The 21,135-nt window shown below is 39.2% G+C and overlaps 1 protein-coding gene across 1 annotated transcript in view; it reads right to left on the bottom strand.

The window, feature by feature from the left end:
- The window catches only part of fbxo15 (F-box protein 15), a 28,952-nt gene extending 9,024 nt beyond the window's left edge, over positions 1–19,928 (bottom strand). The window contains exons 1-4 of the mRNA XM_060900882.1: positions 19,855–19,928; positions 16,070–16,174; positions 6,437–6,667; positions 2,751–2,951 (exon numbers count right to left, since the gene is read on the bottom strand). Coding sequence (XP_060756865.1) covers positions 2,751–2,951; positions 6,437–6,667; positions 16,070–16,174; positions 19,855–19,928 — 611 coding nt within the window. The remainder of the gene's footprint in view (positions 1–2,750; positions 2,952–6,436; positions 6,668–16,069; positions 16,175–19,854) is intronic.
- Between the last annotated feature and the right edge of the window lie 1,207 nt (positions 19,929–21,135).

Raw genomic sequence — 21,135 nt, 5'->3', positions numbered from 1 at the left:
TCCTTTCTTTGTGCCATGATACACCCACAAACATGTGTTGTGAAGATCAGACCTTGATCGATCCCTGTTCTTTAAATAAAACAGGGAGCCCACTCACACCTGATTGTCATCCCAACTGATTGAAAACACCTGACTCTAATTTCACCTTCAAATTAACTGCTAATCCTGGACGTTCACATACTTTTGCCACTCACAGATATGTAATATTGGATCATTTTCCTCAATAAATAAATGAGCAAGTATAATATTTTTGCTTCATTTGTTTAACTGGGTTCTCTTTATCTATTTTTAGGACTTGTGTGAAAATCTGATGATGTTTTAGGTCATATTTATGCAGAAATATAGAAAATTCTAAAGGGTTCACAAACTTTCAAGCACCACTGTAAATAAACTGTTTTCTGATACAATACCCATACAATAAATATGGCATATATACATGTTATCAATTATACTAGCCTCATCTCTTGCAAGCATCACCAAGCTGTGAGCAGCATCAGGGCTTTGTTCAAAATACAGTGCTGTGAACTAGATCTATTTTCAAAATAACAAGAAAGCACTTGTTCATGAATTGTCTGAGAAGCATTATTTAGTACTAATGAGCACATTTTGTTTCACAAGTGTAAAGACTCTAAAATAAAAAAAATAAACATTTAATAAATAAATAAATAAATAAATAAATAAATAAATATCTACCAAAAAGCTCAAAAAACAAAACAAAAAAACCCCCACAACTTACAAAACCTTTCATTTCTTCTTTCAGAAGAACCAAACAAAAGCTGTGATAATCAAACAGTAAGTTTTCTTAAAATAAACACCACTTGCTTGATATCGAATCAGTAGCCTTGGCGAACCACAAGGTGAATTTCGTTTATCTTTTTATATGCCGATTATCTTCCAATACTGCGAAGTTATAATGAGGTTTTTCTTATTTCGTTTCTAGTTCTGATTAGTTCCGAAGTTTATCAAGAAGTAGAACGGGTACTCGAACTTGATCAGGATAAGTGCTAATTGGTTATGGAGTTTTGCTATTGTTACACTCATTCTTACATTCTTATACTCGTTCTTGTGTACCTTTGATAATGCGAGATCAACAGTTCATATCATGAGATCACAATTCACCGTTGTGGTGATTGTAATCCTTATGCGCATGTGCAGTGCACTATTGTTACACTCATTCTTACATTCTTACAACATGATGATAATGCTAGATCAATGGTTCATATTGCGAGATCACGATTCACCGTTCTGGTGATTGTAATCTTTATGTGCATGCACAGTGCGCCATTGTTACGCTCTTACATTCTTACAGCACGATAACATAGTGGCTACTGCCTCTATATGAGGCAGTAGCCACAATAATAATAATAATAATAATAATAATAATAATAATAAAAACATTCGAGCATCATGCAAGTCTACATCATCACACTTATCATGGACATCATTTGGCTCAGTAACACCACTTGTATCGAAAATGTTCCATAAAATATAACAAGAGTCATCAGGAGACGACGTATCCCCCCAGCCCCCACATGAAACCCCACTCCAAATTTTCCTAAGTTGAACTGGTTACCATGGAAATACGGGAAAAATAAAAATCACAGAAATTCCAAAATGTCAAAAGGTACAACTCGTCTAGTCACTTAACTGTCAGGTTTTGTGGGAAAAAAAATCCTAATAGTTTTTGAGTTACGCTCCGGAAACTAAAATGTTTACAGACGGACGGACAGAGTGACTGCTATATCCCTCCCCGCATTATATGCTGGGGGGGGATAAAAAGTATGTGCTAAAAAAATAGTGTGGCAGCAGGGGTGGGGTCAAGTGCTGACTATAAAACAGAAGGAGAGTCATGGAGAATGAGTAAGTAATGAGTGATTGTCTCCAACTCTGTGTTGTTCATATCAACCTTTTTTATGAGCTCCCCTTTTTTTTTTTTTACAAGGTTGCCAGAGGGTGGCACGGTGGTGTAGTGGTCAGCACTGTCGCATCACAGCAAGAAGGTCCGGGTTCGAGCCCCGTGGCCGGCGAGGGCCTTTCTGTGTGGAGTTTGCATGTTCTCCCCGTGTCCACGTGAGTTTCCTCCGGGTGCTCCGGTTTCCCCCACAGTCCAAAGACATGCAGGTTAGGTGAACTGGTGACTCTAAATTGACCGTAGGTGTGAATGTGAGTGTGAATGGTTGTCTATGTGTCAGCCCTGTGATGACCTGGCGACTTGTCCAGGGTGTACCCCGCCTTTCGCCCGTAGTCAGCTGGGATAGGCTCCAGCTTGCCTGCGACCCTGTAGAACAGGATTAAGTGGCTCGAGATAATGGATGGATGGATGGAGGTTGCCAGATGCCAGTGAGACAAACTCCTGAAGAATCAACCTGAACTTGTCCCAAGCAAGCAGTTGTGTGTTTAATTTTGTTTTGGTCTAATTTTATTTTATTACAAAGAAGCAACACTGAAAATGGAACGTATGAGACAGATCCATTCCCAGCATCACGTGACCTCATTTCCTACCGGTCTGTCAGAGATATAATGCTGTACACAAAAAACAAATTTTAACTATAATATTATCCAATTAAATTCTACCCTTAATGCTGTGTGATACCAAAGTATGTGCTGATTGGTTTGATTTGAGTGTCATGATTTAGGCATGCAGTTTGCCCCATGCCTAAATGGTATCTTGGTCATTTGCACACGTCCGAGCAAGTGAAAACTGGTGCACGTTTCATGTTTGGACGTATTATTTCTTTACAAGGCCTTACCTGCATATGAGTGGACAGTTAATGGGCACAAAAATCACTCCATGCAGCTCTAGTGTAGTGGGTTTATCCAGAATTGGCCAGTTTCCTGAACGCCACATAACAGTCAGTGAGGTTTCGCTGAAGTACACGTCAGTGTGTTTAATTTTGTACTCAGGTCTTCTTGCTTCCTTCACCGTGAGCTCCCAAGTCAAACCAAGACTCCTGATGACAACAAACACAATAAACGCAACCCATGTTTAATTGTTGGCTGAACTATTCATTGAATAATCTGACCATATATATATTTTTTTCTATAGTATATTTAGGGGATTAAGATCACTTCCAAAGAAAGCCACTTGTTGAGATCTAAATCCAGGCAGGAAGTTAAGGAAATAGCTAATATGATGCAGTGACACCCTATGACATCAATCAGAGTGGAAAAAGCAAATGTAGAAGTGCTGAATCCCGTAGAGGTTTAATAGCTGTTGTTTGTGTCTCGAAGAGTGTGGAGACTATTATTACGAGGTAAATCTCATCCTTCTGTGCCACTGTAAACCCAGCGAGCCGACGGGGATTTGTCTGGGCACAAGGACAGAGCCAAGCAATTTATTTCCACGATTTGACAAAACCTTTGGAGTGGTACAACAATTACTTTCACTCCCACTGCACTGCACAAGACCTCAGGGTTGAGAAATCGAGTGACTCTGCAGCTCTAATCAGAGGTTAAATCAGCAGCAGGGATCGTTAGGTGCGCTTTGATTCCTCATTCCCCCAAATAAGTACTGGGAGGATCTGAGATGTGGCCTTCAGAGAAACCTTTAATGAGTCTGAAGACATCAAGGGGATGAAAGACATTGACATTCGTGGAATAAGGAATAACAGATGAACATTTAGTGCACAATACATGTTACCATTATACTGCGGTACTAGGCATGTAATGGTTCATTCAAGTTACAACTCGATTCGATTCACAATATTGGGTTCATGATTCAGTTTTCCCACGATATTTTTAATTACCAAAAAAAATGCAAAATCCATCCATCCACTATCTGTAGCTGCTTATTCTGTTCTACAGGGTCACAGGCAAGCTGGAGCCTATCCCAGCTGACTATGGGCAAGAGGCGGGGTACACCCTGGACAAGTCAGGTTATCACAGGGCTGACAAAGAGACAAACAACCATTCACACCTACGGTCAATTTAGAGTCACCAGTTAACCTAACCTGCATGTCTTTGGACTGTGGGGGAAACCGGAGCACCCGGAGGAAACCCACACAGACATGGGGAGAACATGCAAACACCACACAGAAAGGCCCTCGCCGGCCGCTGGATTCGAACCCAGGGCCTTCTTGCTGTGAGGCGACAGTGCGAACCACTACACCACCATGCTACCTCTATTAACTATTACATTAACTGAAATATTAACTTTATTAAAAATGAAAAAAAATATTAACAAACAGGCCTTTTCTTCATAAACATTTATGAGCGTTTGTACTACTTTCATTTTGTACTCTTTTCTTTAGCTTTCGGCAGTCTGTAAAAAGAGAGCTCTGATTGCTTGTTGAATTTATTTGTACAGTCAGTCATACAACAGCTCTTTTCCACTTTTGATCTGTTTTTGTGTGTGTGTGTGTTTTTATAGCATTACAGCTGTGTTACTTCTTCCTCGGGTAAAGTCATGTGCAGTCTCGCTATTGTACATTATTTTCTACACCTAGGAAAAACTAAGAAATTCCACAGGCTGATAATGATCTTGATTTTTTTTTTATTTCATTGATTCAAATCGTTATAAGTTTGTATTATGATTTATCATTACATGATATATCGTTACATGCCTATGCGGTACATCTCAAGTAACTGTAATAGTGGAGTTCCCCGCGCACAAAGTGAAGCTCCATATTTAAGAGAATATGGTAATGTGCCTGATGTTTGATGGCTTTTGCGACCACACGATAGGGACAGGGAACCCACCCCCCTCAAAAAATAAGCAACAAAATATGGAATAAAATTACATGGCAAGAATGTATCTTTTTTATTTTTCAAGAATTATTATTATTATCGCTTTTTTTTTTACAAATTGCTACTGTTGTTTCGCTGGTTTGTTTACATTCTGAGCAGAAATGATTTTGTCAGACGTTTTGTACAAAGTTTTTATTTATTGAATTTGCAAAAATAAATACATAAATAAATAAAATGCTCTGCTTCTCAAAATCTAGTGAATGTGGATAGAATAAACAGTTATTCCACTCAATCTTGTCGTACATGAGATATGATGGGGTGCTATGCACCTCATCGGCTATCGCTCATATATGACTCGTTTTCGTGGAATAGCTGTTAACTATTTGCTTATCTGTCCAAGTATGTCTGTCTGTCTGTCTGTCTATCTATCTGCTTTACAGATACTACTGTTATTACAAAACAGAGACAAGACAGAAAACTCAGCTCGATCTGCTCTGTCAGTATGAGGATCTAATACTTCACAAACACACATATCTCAGACTAATTAGCAGAGAGATGAAACCACACGCTGAACCTCAGAGACTTTTAACATGGCTCTGGCTTTTGGAGCGGCGGCATTTTCGCTGTCAGAAAACAAAACAGAGTCGGCCATGTGTGAGCCACATGATCGCTCCTGAGATTTATCCTAATTAGACTGAGCCAATTAGCAAATTTGCTGGATGGCTCTGGCATGTTTGGCTAACATCTCAACTCTTCAGTGTTCACTACTTAGCAATGCCTTGTGGGATCACCTTGGGCCGTCTTTTTAGATTTTGTAGTCATACAACTGTAAGATTTAATTGAGATACCTCATGCATATTTCTATCCATCTCAGTGTTAATTAGAATAATAGTTCTGATTGAGACGGAGCTCTTGAGTCTCAATCACCAACTATTTTTTTTCACGCTTTTATTTCAACATCTTTCTTTCAACTTCAATCTTAAAATAATGCTAAAGCTTGGGGCGGCACGGTGGTGCAGTGGGTAGCACTATCCCCTCACAGCAAGCAGGTTCTCGGTTTGAACCTGCTGGCTGACCAGGACCTTTCTGTTTGGAGTTTGCATGTTCTCCCCATGCCTGCATAGGTTTCCTCTCACAGTCCAAAGACATGCGGATGTGGATTAGGTCAACTGGCGACTCTAAATTATTATTATTTTTTTAAACCTTTATTCGTCACATGCACACTTCAAGCACAGTGAAATTCATCCTCTGCATTTAACCCATCTGAAGCAGTGAACACACGCACACACTCAGAGCAGTGGGCAGCCACACTAAAGCGCCCGGGGAGCAGTCTGGAGTTCGGTACCTTGCTCAAGGGCACTTCAGCCCAAGGCCACCCCATGTCAACCTAACTACATGTCTTTGCAGACATTAAAAAAAAAAAAAAATCCTAAAGGTACCTGTGTGAATGGCTGTCTGTCTTTCTGTGTTAACCCTGGGATAGACTAATGACCTGTCCACGGTGTACCCTGCTTCTTGCCCAGCGTCAGCTGGGATTGGCTTTAGCTCACCCACGACCCGCAATGAATAAGCAGTTATAGAGAATGAACGACTGAAGGAATGCATGCTAAAGCTACTACACTAAATGGGAAGCTCAGACCTGACCTGAACATAAGAGTTAAACAGAGGATAAATCTTATTTAGTGCAACAACAACAACAACAGCAATAAAAACACAACTTTAAAGAAGAAAATCTATTTTTATTGCTTACCTGAGGACTTCAGTTGTTCGAGTTGGCAGTCCAGTGTAAGGATGAACGGATTTTAGTTTTTTCTTCCAGTTTGTATTACGATGAGCCAGTTCTTTAAACAAAACTCTCCTCCAATGTCCCTTAGGTTTTATCAGAATGCTGGCCATGTCCACTCCATCTGTCACATCCTTTACTTGCCTGGATGTCTTTGCTTTTGCTCGATGCCAGGTGTAAAAGCGATACCACATGATACTGGGGACAGACAGTTCATTATTAGAAGTGGCAGATAACTGGGTTTAAAAGCACCTTTGTGTGTCTAAAATTGGCATGCCTTTACTTAACCATTCCAAACCTATATTAAATGAACAGTTAGGGGGGAAATCACATTTACATAATGTTCAATTCATTCCAAATGTATTCAGTGAGCCAAGAAGGGTTTGGTAAAAGACGTTTCTTTAGTTCTGAAGCTCCAAGACTAATGGTCCTGGGAAATAATGGAAGTCTGTCTCACCAAAAATCTTTTCTGGATCTGTCTTAAACTACATCTGGTTCATTAATAAGATCACACACAGACTTTTTGATGTGGTTTAGGATACAGTATAACTAGCTGTAATATTATGATGGCAGCCATCTTGAACTACCGGAATCACTTTTTTTTTTCAGCAGGGTTTGGTATCATTCCTTTGACTTGGCTCCTCCCAAAGTTTGAAGGTAAAATGCTAAACATGGTGTGGATGATAATATTTATAGTCATCTTAGAAAACCAGTTGGTGTTGTTGAATTCCAGAAAAGAAAAAAAATCTGTTTTTGGTCAACATTATTTTTTTTCTCCCAGCCAATAAGCTCTGAAACCTCAATTTTACAAACCTGTATATTAAAAAAATAAATAAATAAAATCAAAATAAAAAAGATGCAGAACTGTTTTTTTTTAACCTTTTCTCGGTTGTCTTCTATCAAAGATCATGTGGAGTCAGGAACCGGTTTTATAAAACTCAGTGGTGAAAAGATGCCTAAAACCTTGTTAGCTACTGTAGTAAATGTCACACTTTGGTCATGTTGTATTGCAAAGTGTCATAGTGAAACAAACCTAAACTTAATCAACTCCATTTGCAAGCAGATACTGACTGTAAAAATGTCCATTATCAGCCTGCGCTGCAGTCAAAATAACATCAGGAATTCAGTCCTCTTTCTTTCTTTCATTCTGAAGTAACTAGATTTTTTTTTTTAATAGCTAGAAATTTACTTTTGGTTTACAGATAAAGAAGAAGTATATTTAAGTTCAGAAAGGTCTGTAGTGTTTTATGTATTTGTTTAGAACTATATACAGTAGAAAATGTCAAAAGTTCACATTTAAAGGGGTTTCTGTCAAACAGGGTAGGAACCAGACAAAAGATAATCAAAATTGTTGGGTGTAGGATGATAGATAGAGGAAGAGGCGGAAAACGACAGACTGTCTTTCTGGTTCTTCTCTCTGCGTGCGCTTGGCGAAAGATCTTAACAGACAACGGCAAGGGGACACCTCCATTAGTCTGGTTAACACCAGACCATATCACAAGTGAAGTATGGTCTGGAATCTGCCTATTGAATTTCTCGTAGGGGAGGTGTGGTTTACGATTGTCAATGGCCGTTTATTGGACGTTGCGAATGTCTATCATTTGGCGTATACGTAGCCCATGGCCAATCATGGCAGTTGTACCCCGTGACATAGTTAGAGCGACGAAGAAGACGAAGAGGCGAAGAAGAGAAGGAAAGAGAAAGAGAAGGCAAAACAAAAATAGGAAAAAAAATGGTACCGAACAATTACTGCCGTTTGTGCAAGACAAAGCTTGATTGAAAGTTTGGTTCGTATCGCTCGCCGCCATGTTAAATGTGATCCGTAAACAGTCCCAAATAAACTACAAGCTTCCGTTTGTCGAGTAGTACGCGTCACCATCTTTCCACCCCTCCCCACTCTCTGATTGGCTCCCTAACTCAGGCGAGCCTTTAGACCATAGTTTCCATGCTGTCTTTTCAGATTGGAACAATTGTGCAAAGCAGCATGGGATTTCCCAGGCTACACCTCCATGGGTTAAAGCAAAAAAAAAATTATTTGACTGAAAATTTACGGGGGGGGGGTTATGGGTGGATTTCGATGAAATTCTATGGGGGGGGGGTTATGGGTGGATTTCGATGAAATTCTGAGAATGGTTAACTTAGAACTGATAACTTTATTATCAATTAATTAATGGATTAATATATTAAATTTAGGGCGGCACGGTGGTGTAGTGGTTAGCGCTGTCGCCTCACAGCAAGAAGGTCCTGGGTTCGAGCCCCGGGGCCGGCGAGGGCCTTTCCGTGTGGAGTTTGCATGTTCTCCCCGTGTCCGCGTGGGTTTCCTCCGGGTGCTCCGGTTTCCCCCACAGTCCAAAGACATGCAGGTTAGGTTAACTGGTGACTCTAAATTGACCGTAGGTGTGAGTGTGAATGGTTGTCTGTGTCTATGTGTCAGCCCTGTGATGACCTGGCGACTTGTCCAGGGTGTACCCCACCTTTCGCCCGTAGTCAGCTGGGATAGGCTCCAGCTTGCCTGCGACCCTGTAGAAGGATAAAGCGGCTAGAGATAATGAGATGAGATATTCAATTTATTGCACTTTCTTTCCATTGCTTCCGTATATTATTTTTTTGTGGCAAACCACACAAATGCAAGCACCTGGAATGTTTAGTTTTTTGCACCATGAACTAAATGGCTTTACATTTTCACCTATTTCGTACAGCCAAGCCCACCTCCACTTGTTTTTTACACCTTTATCGATGGCAGACACATCAGTGCCTTCTTTCATGTAAAGCGCTTCCATGCTGCCGAAACCGAAAGCAGAATGACATGCTCCTCTATGCTCGACGTCAATATAGAAAAAAGTTTGGATCTTCGCTTAAATTAAAATTAAAATTATAATTTGACCTTACTTTGTGTTGAATACGACTTCAAAAACAATTCAAGATTTTATTAAGAGAAATATTGTGGCCAACACGAGTGTTAAGTTACCTAAAAGATCGCGTGAAGTTGGCTGCTATCTACTTTGCGTTCGTTCTCATTTTCCTCCATCATTTCATAGGCCAGAAACAGATGTTTTGACGTAATTTAACTTAGTAGGCTATGATTATTATTTAACCATAGTCTTCTAGACATTTTGACTGTTTGGGGCATTGAACGCTGGTGTATGATTTTCAGGGAATAAAGTTTAGCGCATGTCGGAACATCATTGCGCTCGCAGCCTCCAACTCCTCAAACGTCCTTTAAATTGTGATATAATGTAGGCTATAAGGCACGGTTCTAACATACCTTACACATTGGCCTAACGAAAATAATAATTGTTGGGGCGTCTGCTGATTTGTTAGCTATAAATTTAGGTCTAATTACTTCTGACAGTCTGCACGCATTGCACCGTCGGGTCTTCAAGTCTGGCTGAAGCAGAGGAGCGGGCTTTCCGGGGTTTATTTTTTCATTTTTTTTTTTAACATGCTCTATTTCTATATGTCCAAGTTTGAACTAAGTCATTTTGGCAAGATTTAATTTAATACAAAACAGAAATGGTCAGACACAAGCACGCCAAGCACATGGGAATGTATTTTGCCAATTTTGACAGCGCATGTTTTTTTAATGCCGCACCGTAGACAGCGAACGTTTAAACATGATCAAACATAGGAAATGAACGACACAAAGCATGGCTCAAAAACAAAAAAGTTAAATAAACCCTGCTGATAGTTGATGGTGTTGCAACACATCAGTGTTCTAACCCAGTCTCTACCCAACCACCCGTCATTTTAATTCTCCTCGGATCAGCACCGACCTCACATTTGGCCTTGGGAGAGTTCAGTTGACGGAACTCCATCACACGACGGAAAACTTTAATCCATACACCTCCCTAGTTAGCAGGGAACTACACTATTAGTAGGAGTTGCAATCACTAATACAACCATCTTGGCATGGTAGCAATTAGAAAGTCAATCATGATAAATTTCCAAAATGAAAACTCATACCGCATCGCTCGTCGCACGGGTTACCAAGGAGCGCGTACCTCAGTGAAGAACCAGGCTGAGGTCGACAAATCCACTACTGGTCGGAACAACCATCTTCTAAAATGTAAAGCAACATATCTTTTCTCCACACTTAATGTAAACGCTCAGTTCTGCAAAGAAAATGGGAGAGATAACATCGGCATCACAGGAACATAAAATCGATGTGCTATGCGTACAAGAGCACCGAATATACCACAAGGACATCAATATTAGACACCACAAAATGGGAAATGGATGGATGCTATTAACAGCATCAGCAGAAAAAGCTGCTAACAATGCGACGATTAGAGGAGTAGGAATACTCTTAAGCCCACACAGCTATGAAGCACTTAACAACATTGAGTCTATCAGCCCACGAATATTGGTCGCCAACTTCAATGGAAACCCTGCAACAACAATCATATCGTGCTACAGCCCAACAGATTGCTCTGACGAAAATGATGTCACACATTTCTATGCTGAATTGTCAGATTTAGTAAGAGGTATTCCTAAGCATAACGTTATCCTAATTGGGGGAGATATGAATGCAAAAATTGGACAACAAGATTCTAAAGGGTCATCATTCCACAAAATTACCAACCATAATGGTCAATACCTTCTTGATTTTGCAACAGAATGTGATCTTATTAATTTAAGTTCCCAGTATAAGAAGAAAAAAGGCAAGCTTTGGTTTTTCATATACCCAAACGGCAACAAAGCACAACTTGACCATATACTTATAAACAAGAAATGGAGAAACAGTGCCTTAAATTGTGAAGCCTATAATTCATTTACCATAGTAAATTCAGATCATCGAATAGTATCATCAAAAATTCGACTAAGGCTCAGGATGCACAAAAACACCAGCAGAAAGAGGATTAACTATGACTGGAGTAGACTGCTCTTTGTAGATAAAGTCAAGACAGAATATACTGCAGAAGTTATAAAACGTTTCCAAGCACTACAAGATCCATCCATCCATCCATCCATCCATTATCTGTAGCCGCTTATCCTGTACAGGGTCGCAGGCAAGCTGGAGCCTATCCCAGCTGACTATGGGTGAGAGGCGGGGTACACCCTGGACAAGTCACCAGGTCATCGCAGGGCTGACACATAGAGACAAACAACCATTCACACTCACATTCACACCTACGGTCAATTTAGAGTCACCAGTTAGCCTAACCTGCATGTCTTTGGACTGTGGGGGAAACCAGAGCACCCGGAGGAAACCCACGCAGACACGGGGAGAACATGCAAACTCCGCACAGAAAGGCCCTCGCCGGGCACTGGGCTCGAACCCAGGATCTTCTTGCTGTGAGGCGACAGTGCTAACCACTACACCACCATGCCGCCCACTACAAGATCTATCAGAAAATAAAAATGCTAACACTACATACAACAACATAGTTGTAGCACATGAACAGTCTGCGAAAATTCACATACCTGTAAAAGAAAAACGTAAACAGAGGGTGCCCTGGGAAAACACAGATATAAAACTGAAACATGAAGCAGTAAAAAAATGCAGCGAGAGCAAATTCAAGATCAACTAGATCTAGTGTTGCAATACTCGAAAAAAGCAAAAGAAGATCTTAATGCTGCTTATATACGCTAATTCAGCTCATATATCACAGAGAAAAGCAGTGTTATCACTAATGCTTCTGAAAATCGTCAATCACATCTAGCGTAGAAAACTGTAAATGAGATCACAGGAAGAAAACACACACCCAGTGGAAAAATAAAAGCAAACAATCCCAAGGAACGGCTCTCAAAATGGAAAGAACACTTCAGTACTCTTTTGGGTAAACCACCTCAAATCAGTCCTAAAGAAACCATCAAGGTACTGGAAGATATCCTACCAATAAGCACAGAGAATTTCACCAAAGAGGAAATACAAAAATGCATCAAATCATTCTCCAATGGCAAAGCAGCTGGGCTTGACAACATCCCAATAGAAGTCTGGAAGACAGGGGCATTGATAGATCCCCTGTTGGAAGTCTGTAACCAAACTTTCAACAGAGAGAAACCGGATCTATGGGGAAAGAGTGGGCTTGTACCACTCCCAAAAAAGGGTGACCTAGGATACACTAAAAATTACAGAGGAATAAGTTTATCGTAATTGCAGCCAAAATCTACAAGAAGATGCTATTGTTCAGAATTAGACCTCACATTGAACCACTTCTCCATATAAATCAAAATGGATTTCTCCCAAACAGATCGACTTCAGCACAGATATTAACTCTTCGTAGACTAATAGAAGGAATCAAGGCAAAGAATTTATCAGCTGTTCTAACATTTGTTGATTTCAGCAAAGCTTTCGATTCCATTCATCGAGGTAAATTAATGGAAATCCTAGAAGCATACGGTATACCAGCAATCATTGTCAATGCTGTGAAAATACTTTATGAAGATACAAAAGTACAAGTTCTTTCTCCTGATGGCAAAACAGATTTCTTTGAAATATCAGCAGGAGTTCTTCAAGGTGACACTTTAGCACCTCTCCTTTTCATTATTGAAATTGGATTATGCCATGAGAATTGCAACATCTAATCCCCAAGAAATAGGCTTCACATTATCCCACAGCCGCAGTTCAAAATATCCTGCTACAATCATTACTGACACCAACTTTGCCGATGATATCGCTTTAATTTCAGATACACTAGAAAAAGCACAGTTGTTACTGCACCAAGTAGAAATCGTTGCTGAAACAATTGGTCTACGTCAATGAATTTAAGACAGAGTATATGGTATATAACCAGTCAAAAGAGGATATTACCACATCAAATGGCAAAATACTAAAGTGTGTTGCCGACTTCCAATATCTGGGATCTTGGATTGATAATACCAAGAAAGACATGGACATCAGAATAGCAAAAGCATGGTCTGCAGCAAATAAAATGGAAAATGTGTGGTCATCAACCCTAAGCAGAAAATTAAAAACTAATTTCTTCAGAGCTGTTGTCGAAAGTGTGTTACAGTATGGTGCTGAAAGCTGGACGCTTACAAAATCATTAGAAAGAAGGTTTGATGGAGTCTACACAAGATTATTACGATTAGCTCTCAATGTTTCCTGGAAAGAGCACAAAACCAACAAAGAGCTTTATGGCAATCTTCCACGAGTGTCGGAAACATTAAGAATAAGAAGACTTAGGTTCATTGGTCACTGCTGGAGAAAAAAAGATGAAATAATATGCAAACTTCTACTCTGGGAAACTACACATGGAAAAAGAACCAGAGGACATCCCCGTTTCCCATACATAGACCAACTACAACCCCAATTCCGAAAAAGTTGGGACAAAGTACAAATTGTAAATAAAAACGGAATGCAATGATGTGGAAGTTTCAAAATTCCATATTTTATTCAGAATAGAACACAGATGACATATCAAATGTTTAAACTGAGAAAATGTATCATTTAAAGAGTAAAATTAGGTGATTTGAAATTTCATGACAACAACACATCTCAAAAAAGTTGGGACAAGGCCATGTTTACCACTGTGAGACATCCCCTTTTCTCTTTACAACAGTCTGTAAACGTCTGGGGACTGAGGAGACAAGTTGCTCAAGTTTAGGGATAGGAATGTTAACCCATTCTTGTCTAATGTAGGATTCTAGTTGCTCAACTGTCTTAGGTCTTTTTTGTCGTATCTTCCGTTTTATGATGCGCCAAATGTTTTCTATGGGTGAAAGATCTGGACTGCAGGCTGGCCAGTTCAGTACCCGGACCCTTCTTCTACGCAGCCATGATGCTGTAATTGGTGCAGTATGAGGTTTGGCATTGTCATGTTGGAAAATGCAAGGTCTTCCCTGAAAGAGACGTCGTCTGGATGGGAGCATATGTTGCTCTAGAACCTGGATATACCTTTCAGCATTGATGGTGTCTTTCCAGATGTGTAAGCTGCCCATGCCACACGCACTAATGCAACCCCATACCATCAGAGATGCAGGCTTCTGAACTGAGCGCTGATAACAACTTGGGTCATCCTTCTCCTCTTTAGTCCGAATGACACGGCGTCCCTGATTTCCATCAAGAACTTCAAATTTTGATTCGTCTGACCACACAACAGTTTTCCACTTTGCCACAGTCCATTTTAAATGAGCCTTGGCCCAGAGAAGACGTCTGCGCTTCTGGATCATGTTTAGATACGGCTTCTTCTTTGAACTATAGAGTTTTAGCTGGCAATGGCGGATGGCACGGTGAATTGTGTTCACAGATAATGTTCTCTGGAAATATTCCTGAGCCCATTTTGTGATTTCCAATACAGAAGCATGTCTGTATGTGATGCAGTGCCGTCTAAGGGCCCGAAGATCACGGGCACCCAGTATGGTTTTCCGGCCTTGACCCTTACACACAGAGATTCTTCCAGATTCTCTGAATCTTTTGATGATATTATGCACTATAGATGATGATATGTTCAAACTCTTCGCAATTTTTCACTGTCGAACTCCTTTCTGATATTGCGCCACTATTTGTCGGCGCAGAATTAGGGGGATTGGTGATCCTCTTCCCATCTTTACTTCTGAGAGCCACTGCCACTCCAAGATGCTCTTTTTATACCCAGTCATGTTAATGACCTATTGCCAATTGACCTAATGAGTTGCAGTTTGGTCCTCCAGCTGTTCCTTTTTTGTAGCTTTAACTTTTCCAGCCTCTTATTGCCCCTGTCCCAACTTTTTTGAGATGTGTTGCTGTCATGAAATTTGAAATGAGCCAATATTTGGCATGAAATTTCAAAATGTCTCACTTTTGACATCTGATATGTTGTCTATGTTCTATTGTGAATACAATATCAGTTTTTGAGATTTGTAAATTATTGCATTCCATTTTTATTGACAATTTGTACTTTGTCCCAACTTTTTTGGAATCGGGGTTGCAATTGAAGATACTGGACTGGACATACAAAATTTGCCAGATGTAATGAACGACCGAGAAAAATGGAGGAAATTGACAAGTGGTTGACCGAGTACTCACTCGACAAATCATCATCATCATCATCATCTGTCAAATAGTTAGTTTAAATGTGTTAATATGGGATATTTCTGGTATTTTACAAAATTATTTATTTAATAATTGAATTATACAGCCTAACAAAGTTGATGGTTATATGGTCACTAACAAAGGTTACCAAATTGAGCAAGAAATCCATCAGGGAGCAGAATAAATCCTTTTCCCCCCTACCAATTTAAAAGGCTCTTTGATGACAGAAAGATGATGTTGGCAAAATTTTACAAGTAACTGTTGCCCTTTGTTCACATGAGCTGCAAAATTTATATAAGTCACATTTTAGCTTTGATTAAAATGCATTTTGCATTGTGATTATATCCTGGAAAATATGAGACAATTGCTCGTTTGTGCACAAAAAAAGTGATTTTAATGTAGAATAAAAACAGGTAGAAACTGCATTGAAGTCATGATAGTGATGAATCTAGTGATTGATTTTGGTGAGAAGACAATTCATGCTGACAATTATTGTTCTGTATCTCATACTTAGAAAACATTTTTCACTTTATTGCTGTTTTTTTTTCACTTCATAATGCTAACATAGGATATGAACTCTGAAGCAGTGACAAGCTAAAGAGCTGTTTTGTTTTTTTTTTGGTAAAAGTAAAGGTCAAACTTACTTGTGTTCAACCACCTCATAGAAGTGCTTGTTGACAAAGCCAAGGCAGTAAAGAGATCCTGCATCCAAATATGATGTAATCTTCTCAATGATCTCTGGGGGCATCCTAATTCCAGACAAGTTAAAACAAAGTCATATATTAGATTTTATTCTATCCACTTTCACTGGATATGAGCAGTCGTGCACTGTGATTGGCTACTCTACTACTACGCTATCAGCTCATATACCATGAGGAGAGAAAAACAAAATGGTGGAGCGTGTTGCTGAACCAACTGAGGACGAAATAAAAAATCTACTCGAAAATAAAAACCCCCAAATAATAAAAAAGCAACAAAATATGGAATAAAAAGTATATGATGGTAAGAACTTTTTTCTTTTCAAGAATTATTATTATCGCTTTTTTCACAAATTGCTACTGTCATTTTGCCGGTTTGTTTACATTCTATGTGAAAATGATTTTGTCGGGCATTTTGTATAAAGTTTTTAATTGATCAAATTTGCAAAAAATAAAAACAAAAATGCTCTGTTTCTCAAAATCCAGTAAATATGGATAGAATAAAACAGTTATTCCACTTGATCTCGTCGTACATGGCTTATAGCCAGCTTGCCGTGACGCACCTCATCGGCCATCGGGTCATGTACGACTCGATTCCGTGAAATAACTGAATAAATATGAATTAAATATTAATGCTATGATTTAAAAAAGTGTTCTTGAATTCCATTCAAGTTCACTGTATATGCAGTTATTCAAATCAATACACATTTGACTCAAAGAAACAGGTTGGTGAAAAATCAAATTGACTCCAACTGTCCACTTACTGCACATAGCTCAACTACTAAGGCCAAGTTTACATTAGACCGTATCTGTCTCGTTTTCTTCGCGGATGCACTGTCCGTTTACATTAAAACGCCTGGAAACGCCGGGAAACGGGAATCTGCCAGGGTCCACGTATTCAATCTAGATCGTGTCTGGTCCGGTGCTGTGTAAACATTGAGAATACGCGGATACGCTGTGCTGAGCTCTAGCTGGCGTCGTCATTGGACAACGTCACTGTGACATCCACCTTCCTGATTCGCTGGCGCTGGTCATGTGACGCGACTGCTGAAAAACGGCGCGGACTTCCGCCTTGTATCACCTTTCATTAAAGAGTATAAAAGTATGAAAATACTGCAAATACTGATGCAAATACTGCCCATTGTGTAGTTATGATTGTCTTTAGGCTTGCCATCCTTCCACTTGCAAGTGGTAAGTGATATGCGCTGGGATCACACACACAGCGGCTCAGTCCCGAATCACTGCTTGTGCACTCCACTCGCGCGCTCTGTGAGCTGCGCAGGGCCGGAGTGCGCACCCTCCAGAGGGCACTTGCTGTTCAGGGCGGAGTGATTTGGAGCGCAGGATGCCTGCGGAGTCGAGCGTATCCATGTATTGGTGTTGCTGTGTGCACGCGAATCGTGTATTGGCGTTGCTGTGTGCACACTAATCGTTTTAAAAACGTTAATCTGATGATCCGCTGATACGGTCTAATGTAAACCCCACCTAAGACACAACTGGTGTCTGAAGTTTGCTTCTTTAAATTTACAAGGCTAATCTAGCTAGTAAGTAAAAGATAAGGACTAAAACACACTAAAACACTGAGTGCTATTAGAAGAAAATAATCACTAACTGCCCTATAATCAAAGCTGCCATTATACAAAAGTAAACACATTAACACTTTCTGACCAGTCACATTTGAGAACATTATGGCATAGAAAGTTTATCTCAACCAAGATTTTTTTTTCTGTAAATGCCTGCCCAAATATTTGATTCAAATGATATTAAGCTACATGATCCCAATTTTACTTCAAGAATTTTGTGAAATAGGAGGAGTAGACCATCCATACAACCCCAATTCCAAAAAAAAAGTTGGGACACTGTGTAAAACATAAATAAAAAGAGAATGTGAAGATTTGCAAATCATGGAAACCCTATATTTCATTGAAAATAGTACAAAGACAACATATCACGTTGAAACTGAGACATTTTATTGTTTTTTTGAAAAATATATGCTCATTTTGAATTTGATGTCAGCAAAATGTTTCAGAAAAGTTGGGACAGAGGCAACAAAAGACTGAAAAAGTTGTGTAATGCTAAAAAAAAAAAAACTAATGAGGTTAATTGGCAACAGGTCAGTAACATGATTGAGTATAAAAAGAGCATCCCAGAGAGGCGGAGTGTCTCAGAAGTAAAGATGGGGAGGGGTTCAACGCTCTGTGAAAGACTGTGTGAGCAAACAGTGCTACAATTTAAGAATAATGTTCCTCAATGTAAAACTGCAAAGAATTTGGGGATCACATCATCTATGGTACATAATATCATTAAAAGATTCAGAGAATTTGGAGAAATCTCTGTATGCAAGAGACAAGGCTGAAAACTGACATTGGATGCCTGTGATCTTCAGGCCCTCAGGAGACCCTGCATTAAAAGCAGACACGTGTCTGTAGTGGAAATCAGTGTATGGGCTCAGACACTTCAGAAAACCATCGTCTGTGAAAACAGTTCATTACTGCATCCACAAATGCAAGTTAAAACCAGATATAAACAATATCTAGAAACACCGCCACCTTCTCTGAGGCCCGAGCTCTTTTATGATGGACTGAGGCGGAGTGGAAAATTGTCCCGAGGTCTGATGAATCAGAAGTAGAAATTCTTTTTAGAAACCATGGACACCACATCCTCCAGGCTAAAGAGGAGAGGGACCATCCAGCTTGTTATCAGTGCACAGTTCCAAAGCTAGCATCTGTGATGGTATGAGGGTGCATTAGTGCACATGACATGGGTCACTTGAACATCTGGGAAGGCATCATTAATGCTGAATGATATATACATGTTTCAGAGCAATATGCTGTCATCCAGGCAAAATCTTTTTCAGGGAAGGCCTTCCTTCTTTCAGCAAGACAATGCCAAACCACTTTCTGCACATATTAAAACTGCATGGCTCCGTAGTAAAAGAGTCCGGGTGCTAAACTGGCCTGCCTGCAATCCAGACCTGTCTCTCATTTAAAATATTTGGTGCATTATGAAGCGCAAAATATGACACAAGAGACCCCGATCTGTTGAGCAACTGAAATTGTATATCAGACAAGAATGGGACAACATTTCTCTTTCAAAACTACAGCAACTGTTCTCTTCAGTTCCCAAATGTTTACAGAGTGTTATTAAAAGTATAAGTGATGCAACAGTGGTAAACATACCCGTTCCAACTTTTTTGAAATGTGTTGCTGACATAAAATAAATAAATAAATAAATAAATAAATTTTCTCAGTTTCAACATTTGATATGTAGTCTTTGTACTATTTTCAATGAAATATAGGGTTTCTATGATTTGCAAATTATTACATATTGGCATTTTTTGTTTGTTTGTTTTTTAATTTACAGTTTACACAGCATCCCAACTTTTTGGGAACTGGGGTTGTACTTCTGAAATATGCAAGATGGCTGCCTCCATACTGTCACAGTTTCTAACTACACAGAGTTTTGTTCATGTTTATATACAGTATGGATTACAGCCATTCACACAGTATGTGGCATTACGAAAGGACTGGGAATAATTTGAAACAGATATTTACAGAGAGTATTTTGGGTGAGATAAACTTCTATTGCTTGTTACCTCAGAGCTAAAATTAAAAAAAAAAAGTCAACATCAGTACCCATAATGTCTTGGTTGATACCTGGCTGATACCAACGACTGAAGCCGTTTACACACACAATAACTTAGCCAGTGTTAGTTTACACCTGTAACTTGCCTCTGTATGTAGTTTTCAGAGCTCCTGACTAATTTGGGTGGAAGCCTTGTGCAGGCTGATGATCGGTGGGGCATAATGTGTTTTTGTCTGTGAAAAGAACACATACTGTAAATATTTGCATATATTTGAAGAGAAAATGCATTGAATTAGCATTAACTCCTTTTTACGATGCATTAACTGGATGGTCACTATGCGTCGTTCTGAACAATAAGATGCTCAACATTTAATATCAACCATGAACAGAACTGTAACATCTGCAATAACACATATGGAAACACTTAATTCCATACTGTAGTTAGAATTACTTTCACATTTTATGGACTAATTTAACACTGTATTGGGTAATGCAACACTGTCTAGGTTAATTTAATATTATATCCCTCAACAAAATTTCCCATGCACATGCAGGGATTGGCCAAGGATGGTTCAAGTGACATAAAATAGTTCCACCATTGAGTAAGCAATGTATCTTGTGACATAAAAAAAAAAAAAACAAGGAAATGGTGCGAGTCAGTCATTGCATATCCTGGATATACCATGAACTGACATCACAATTTCAAGTTATACAGGGTTAATTTAACACTGTATGAGAGAAAGTAACACTGAATGAGTTAATATAACACTGTACTGTGATAATTTATGGGTTACTTTAACAACTGTATGGGATAATGTAACACTGAATGGAATAGTTTAACATTGACACTGTATGAGATAATGTAACACTCCTGGTTAATGTGACACTGTATGGGTTATTGTACATAACACTATGGAATAGTTTAAGACTGTACAGGTTAATTTGACACTGTATAGGATAATGTAACACTCCGGGTTAATGTAACACTGTATAGAATCGTTTAGCACTGCATGGTTCCCGCTGGCGCTCATCATTGATGAACATACTCCATCAGTGACAAAGAGAAAATTACTATCAGTCATCAAACTGACGAATGTATTTGTCATCATTATCATAAGTCATCTTTTATGGAAATTAGGGCTGTAACGATACACCCAACTCACGATTCGATTCGTATCGCGATTTTTGACCCACGATTCGATACACCCACGATTTTTTTTTAAATGTTTTTTTTAAAGTAGTAAATTTGACTTATTAACATTTACTTACTTAATATTACTTACTAACTATTTAATAACAAATAATTCAGACCACTGCAGAGAATGAGTAATATGTATGCAAAAATGAACAAACGTATATCCAAAGATTGTTTTATTTCTCAAAATAATACTGTTGAGCCGGAAGCTCTGTTTTTTTCGGTTCTGAAA

This window comes from Neoarius graeffei, chromosome 19, assembly GCF_027579695.1.
Source record: "Neoarius graeffei isolate fNeoGra1 chromosome 19, fNeoGra1.pri, whole genome shotgun sequence".
NCBI classification, from domain to species: domain Eukaryota; kingdom Metazoa; phylum Chordata; class Actinopteri; order Siluriformes; family Ariidae; genus Neoarius; species Neoarius graeffei.
Note: the sequence above shows the minus strand (reverse complement) of the source record. Positions and strands in the feature narration are given on the sequence as shown.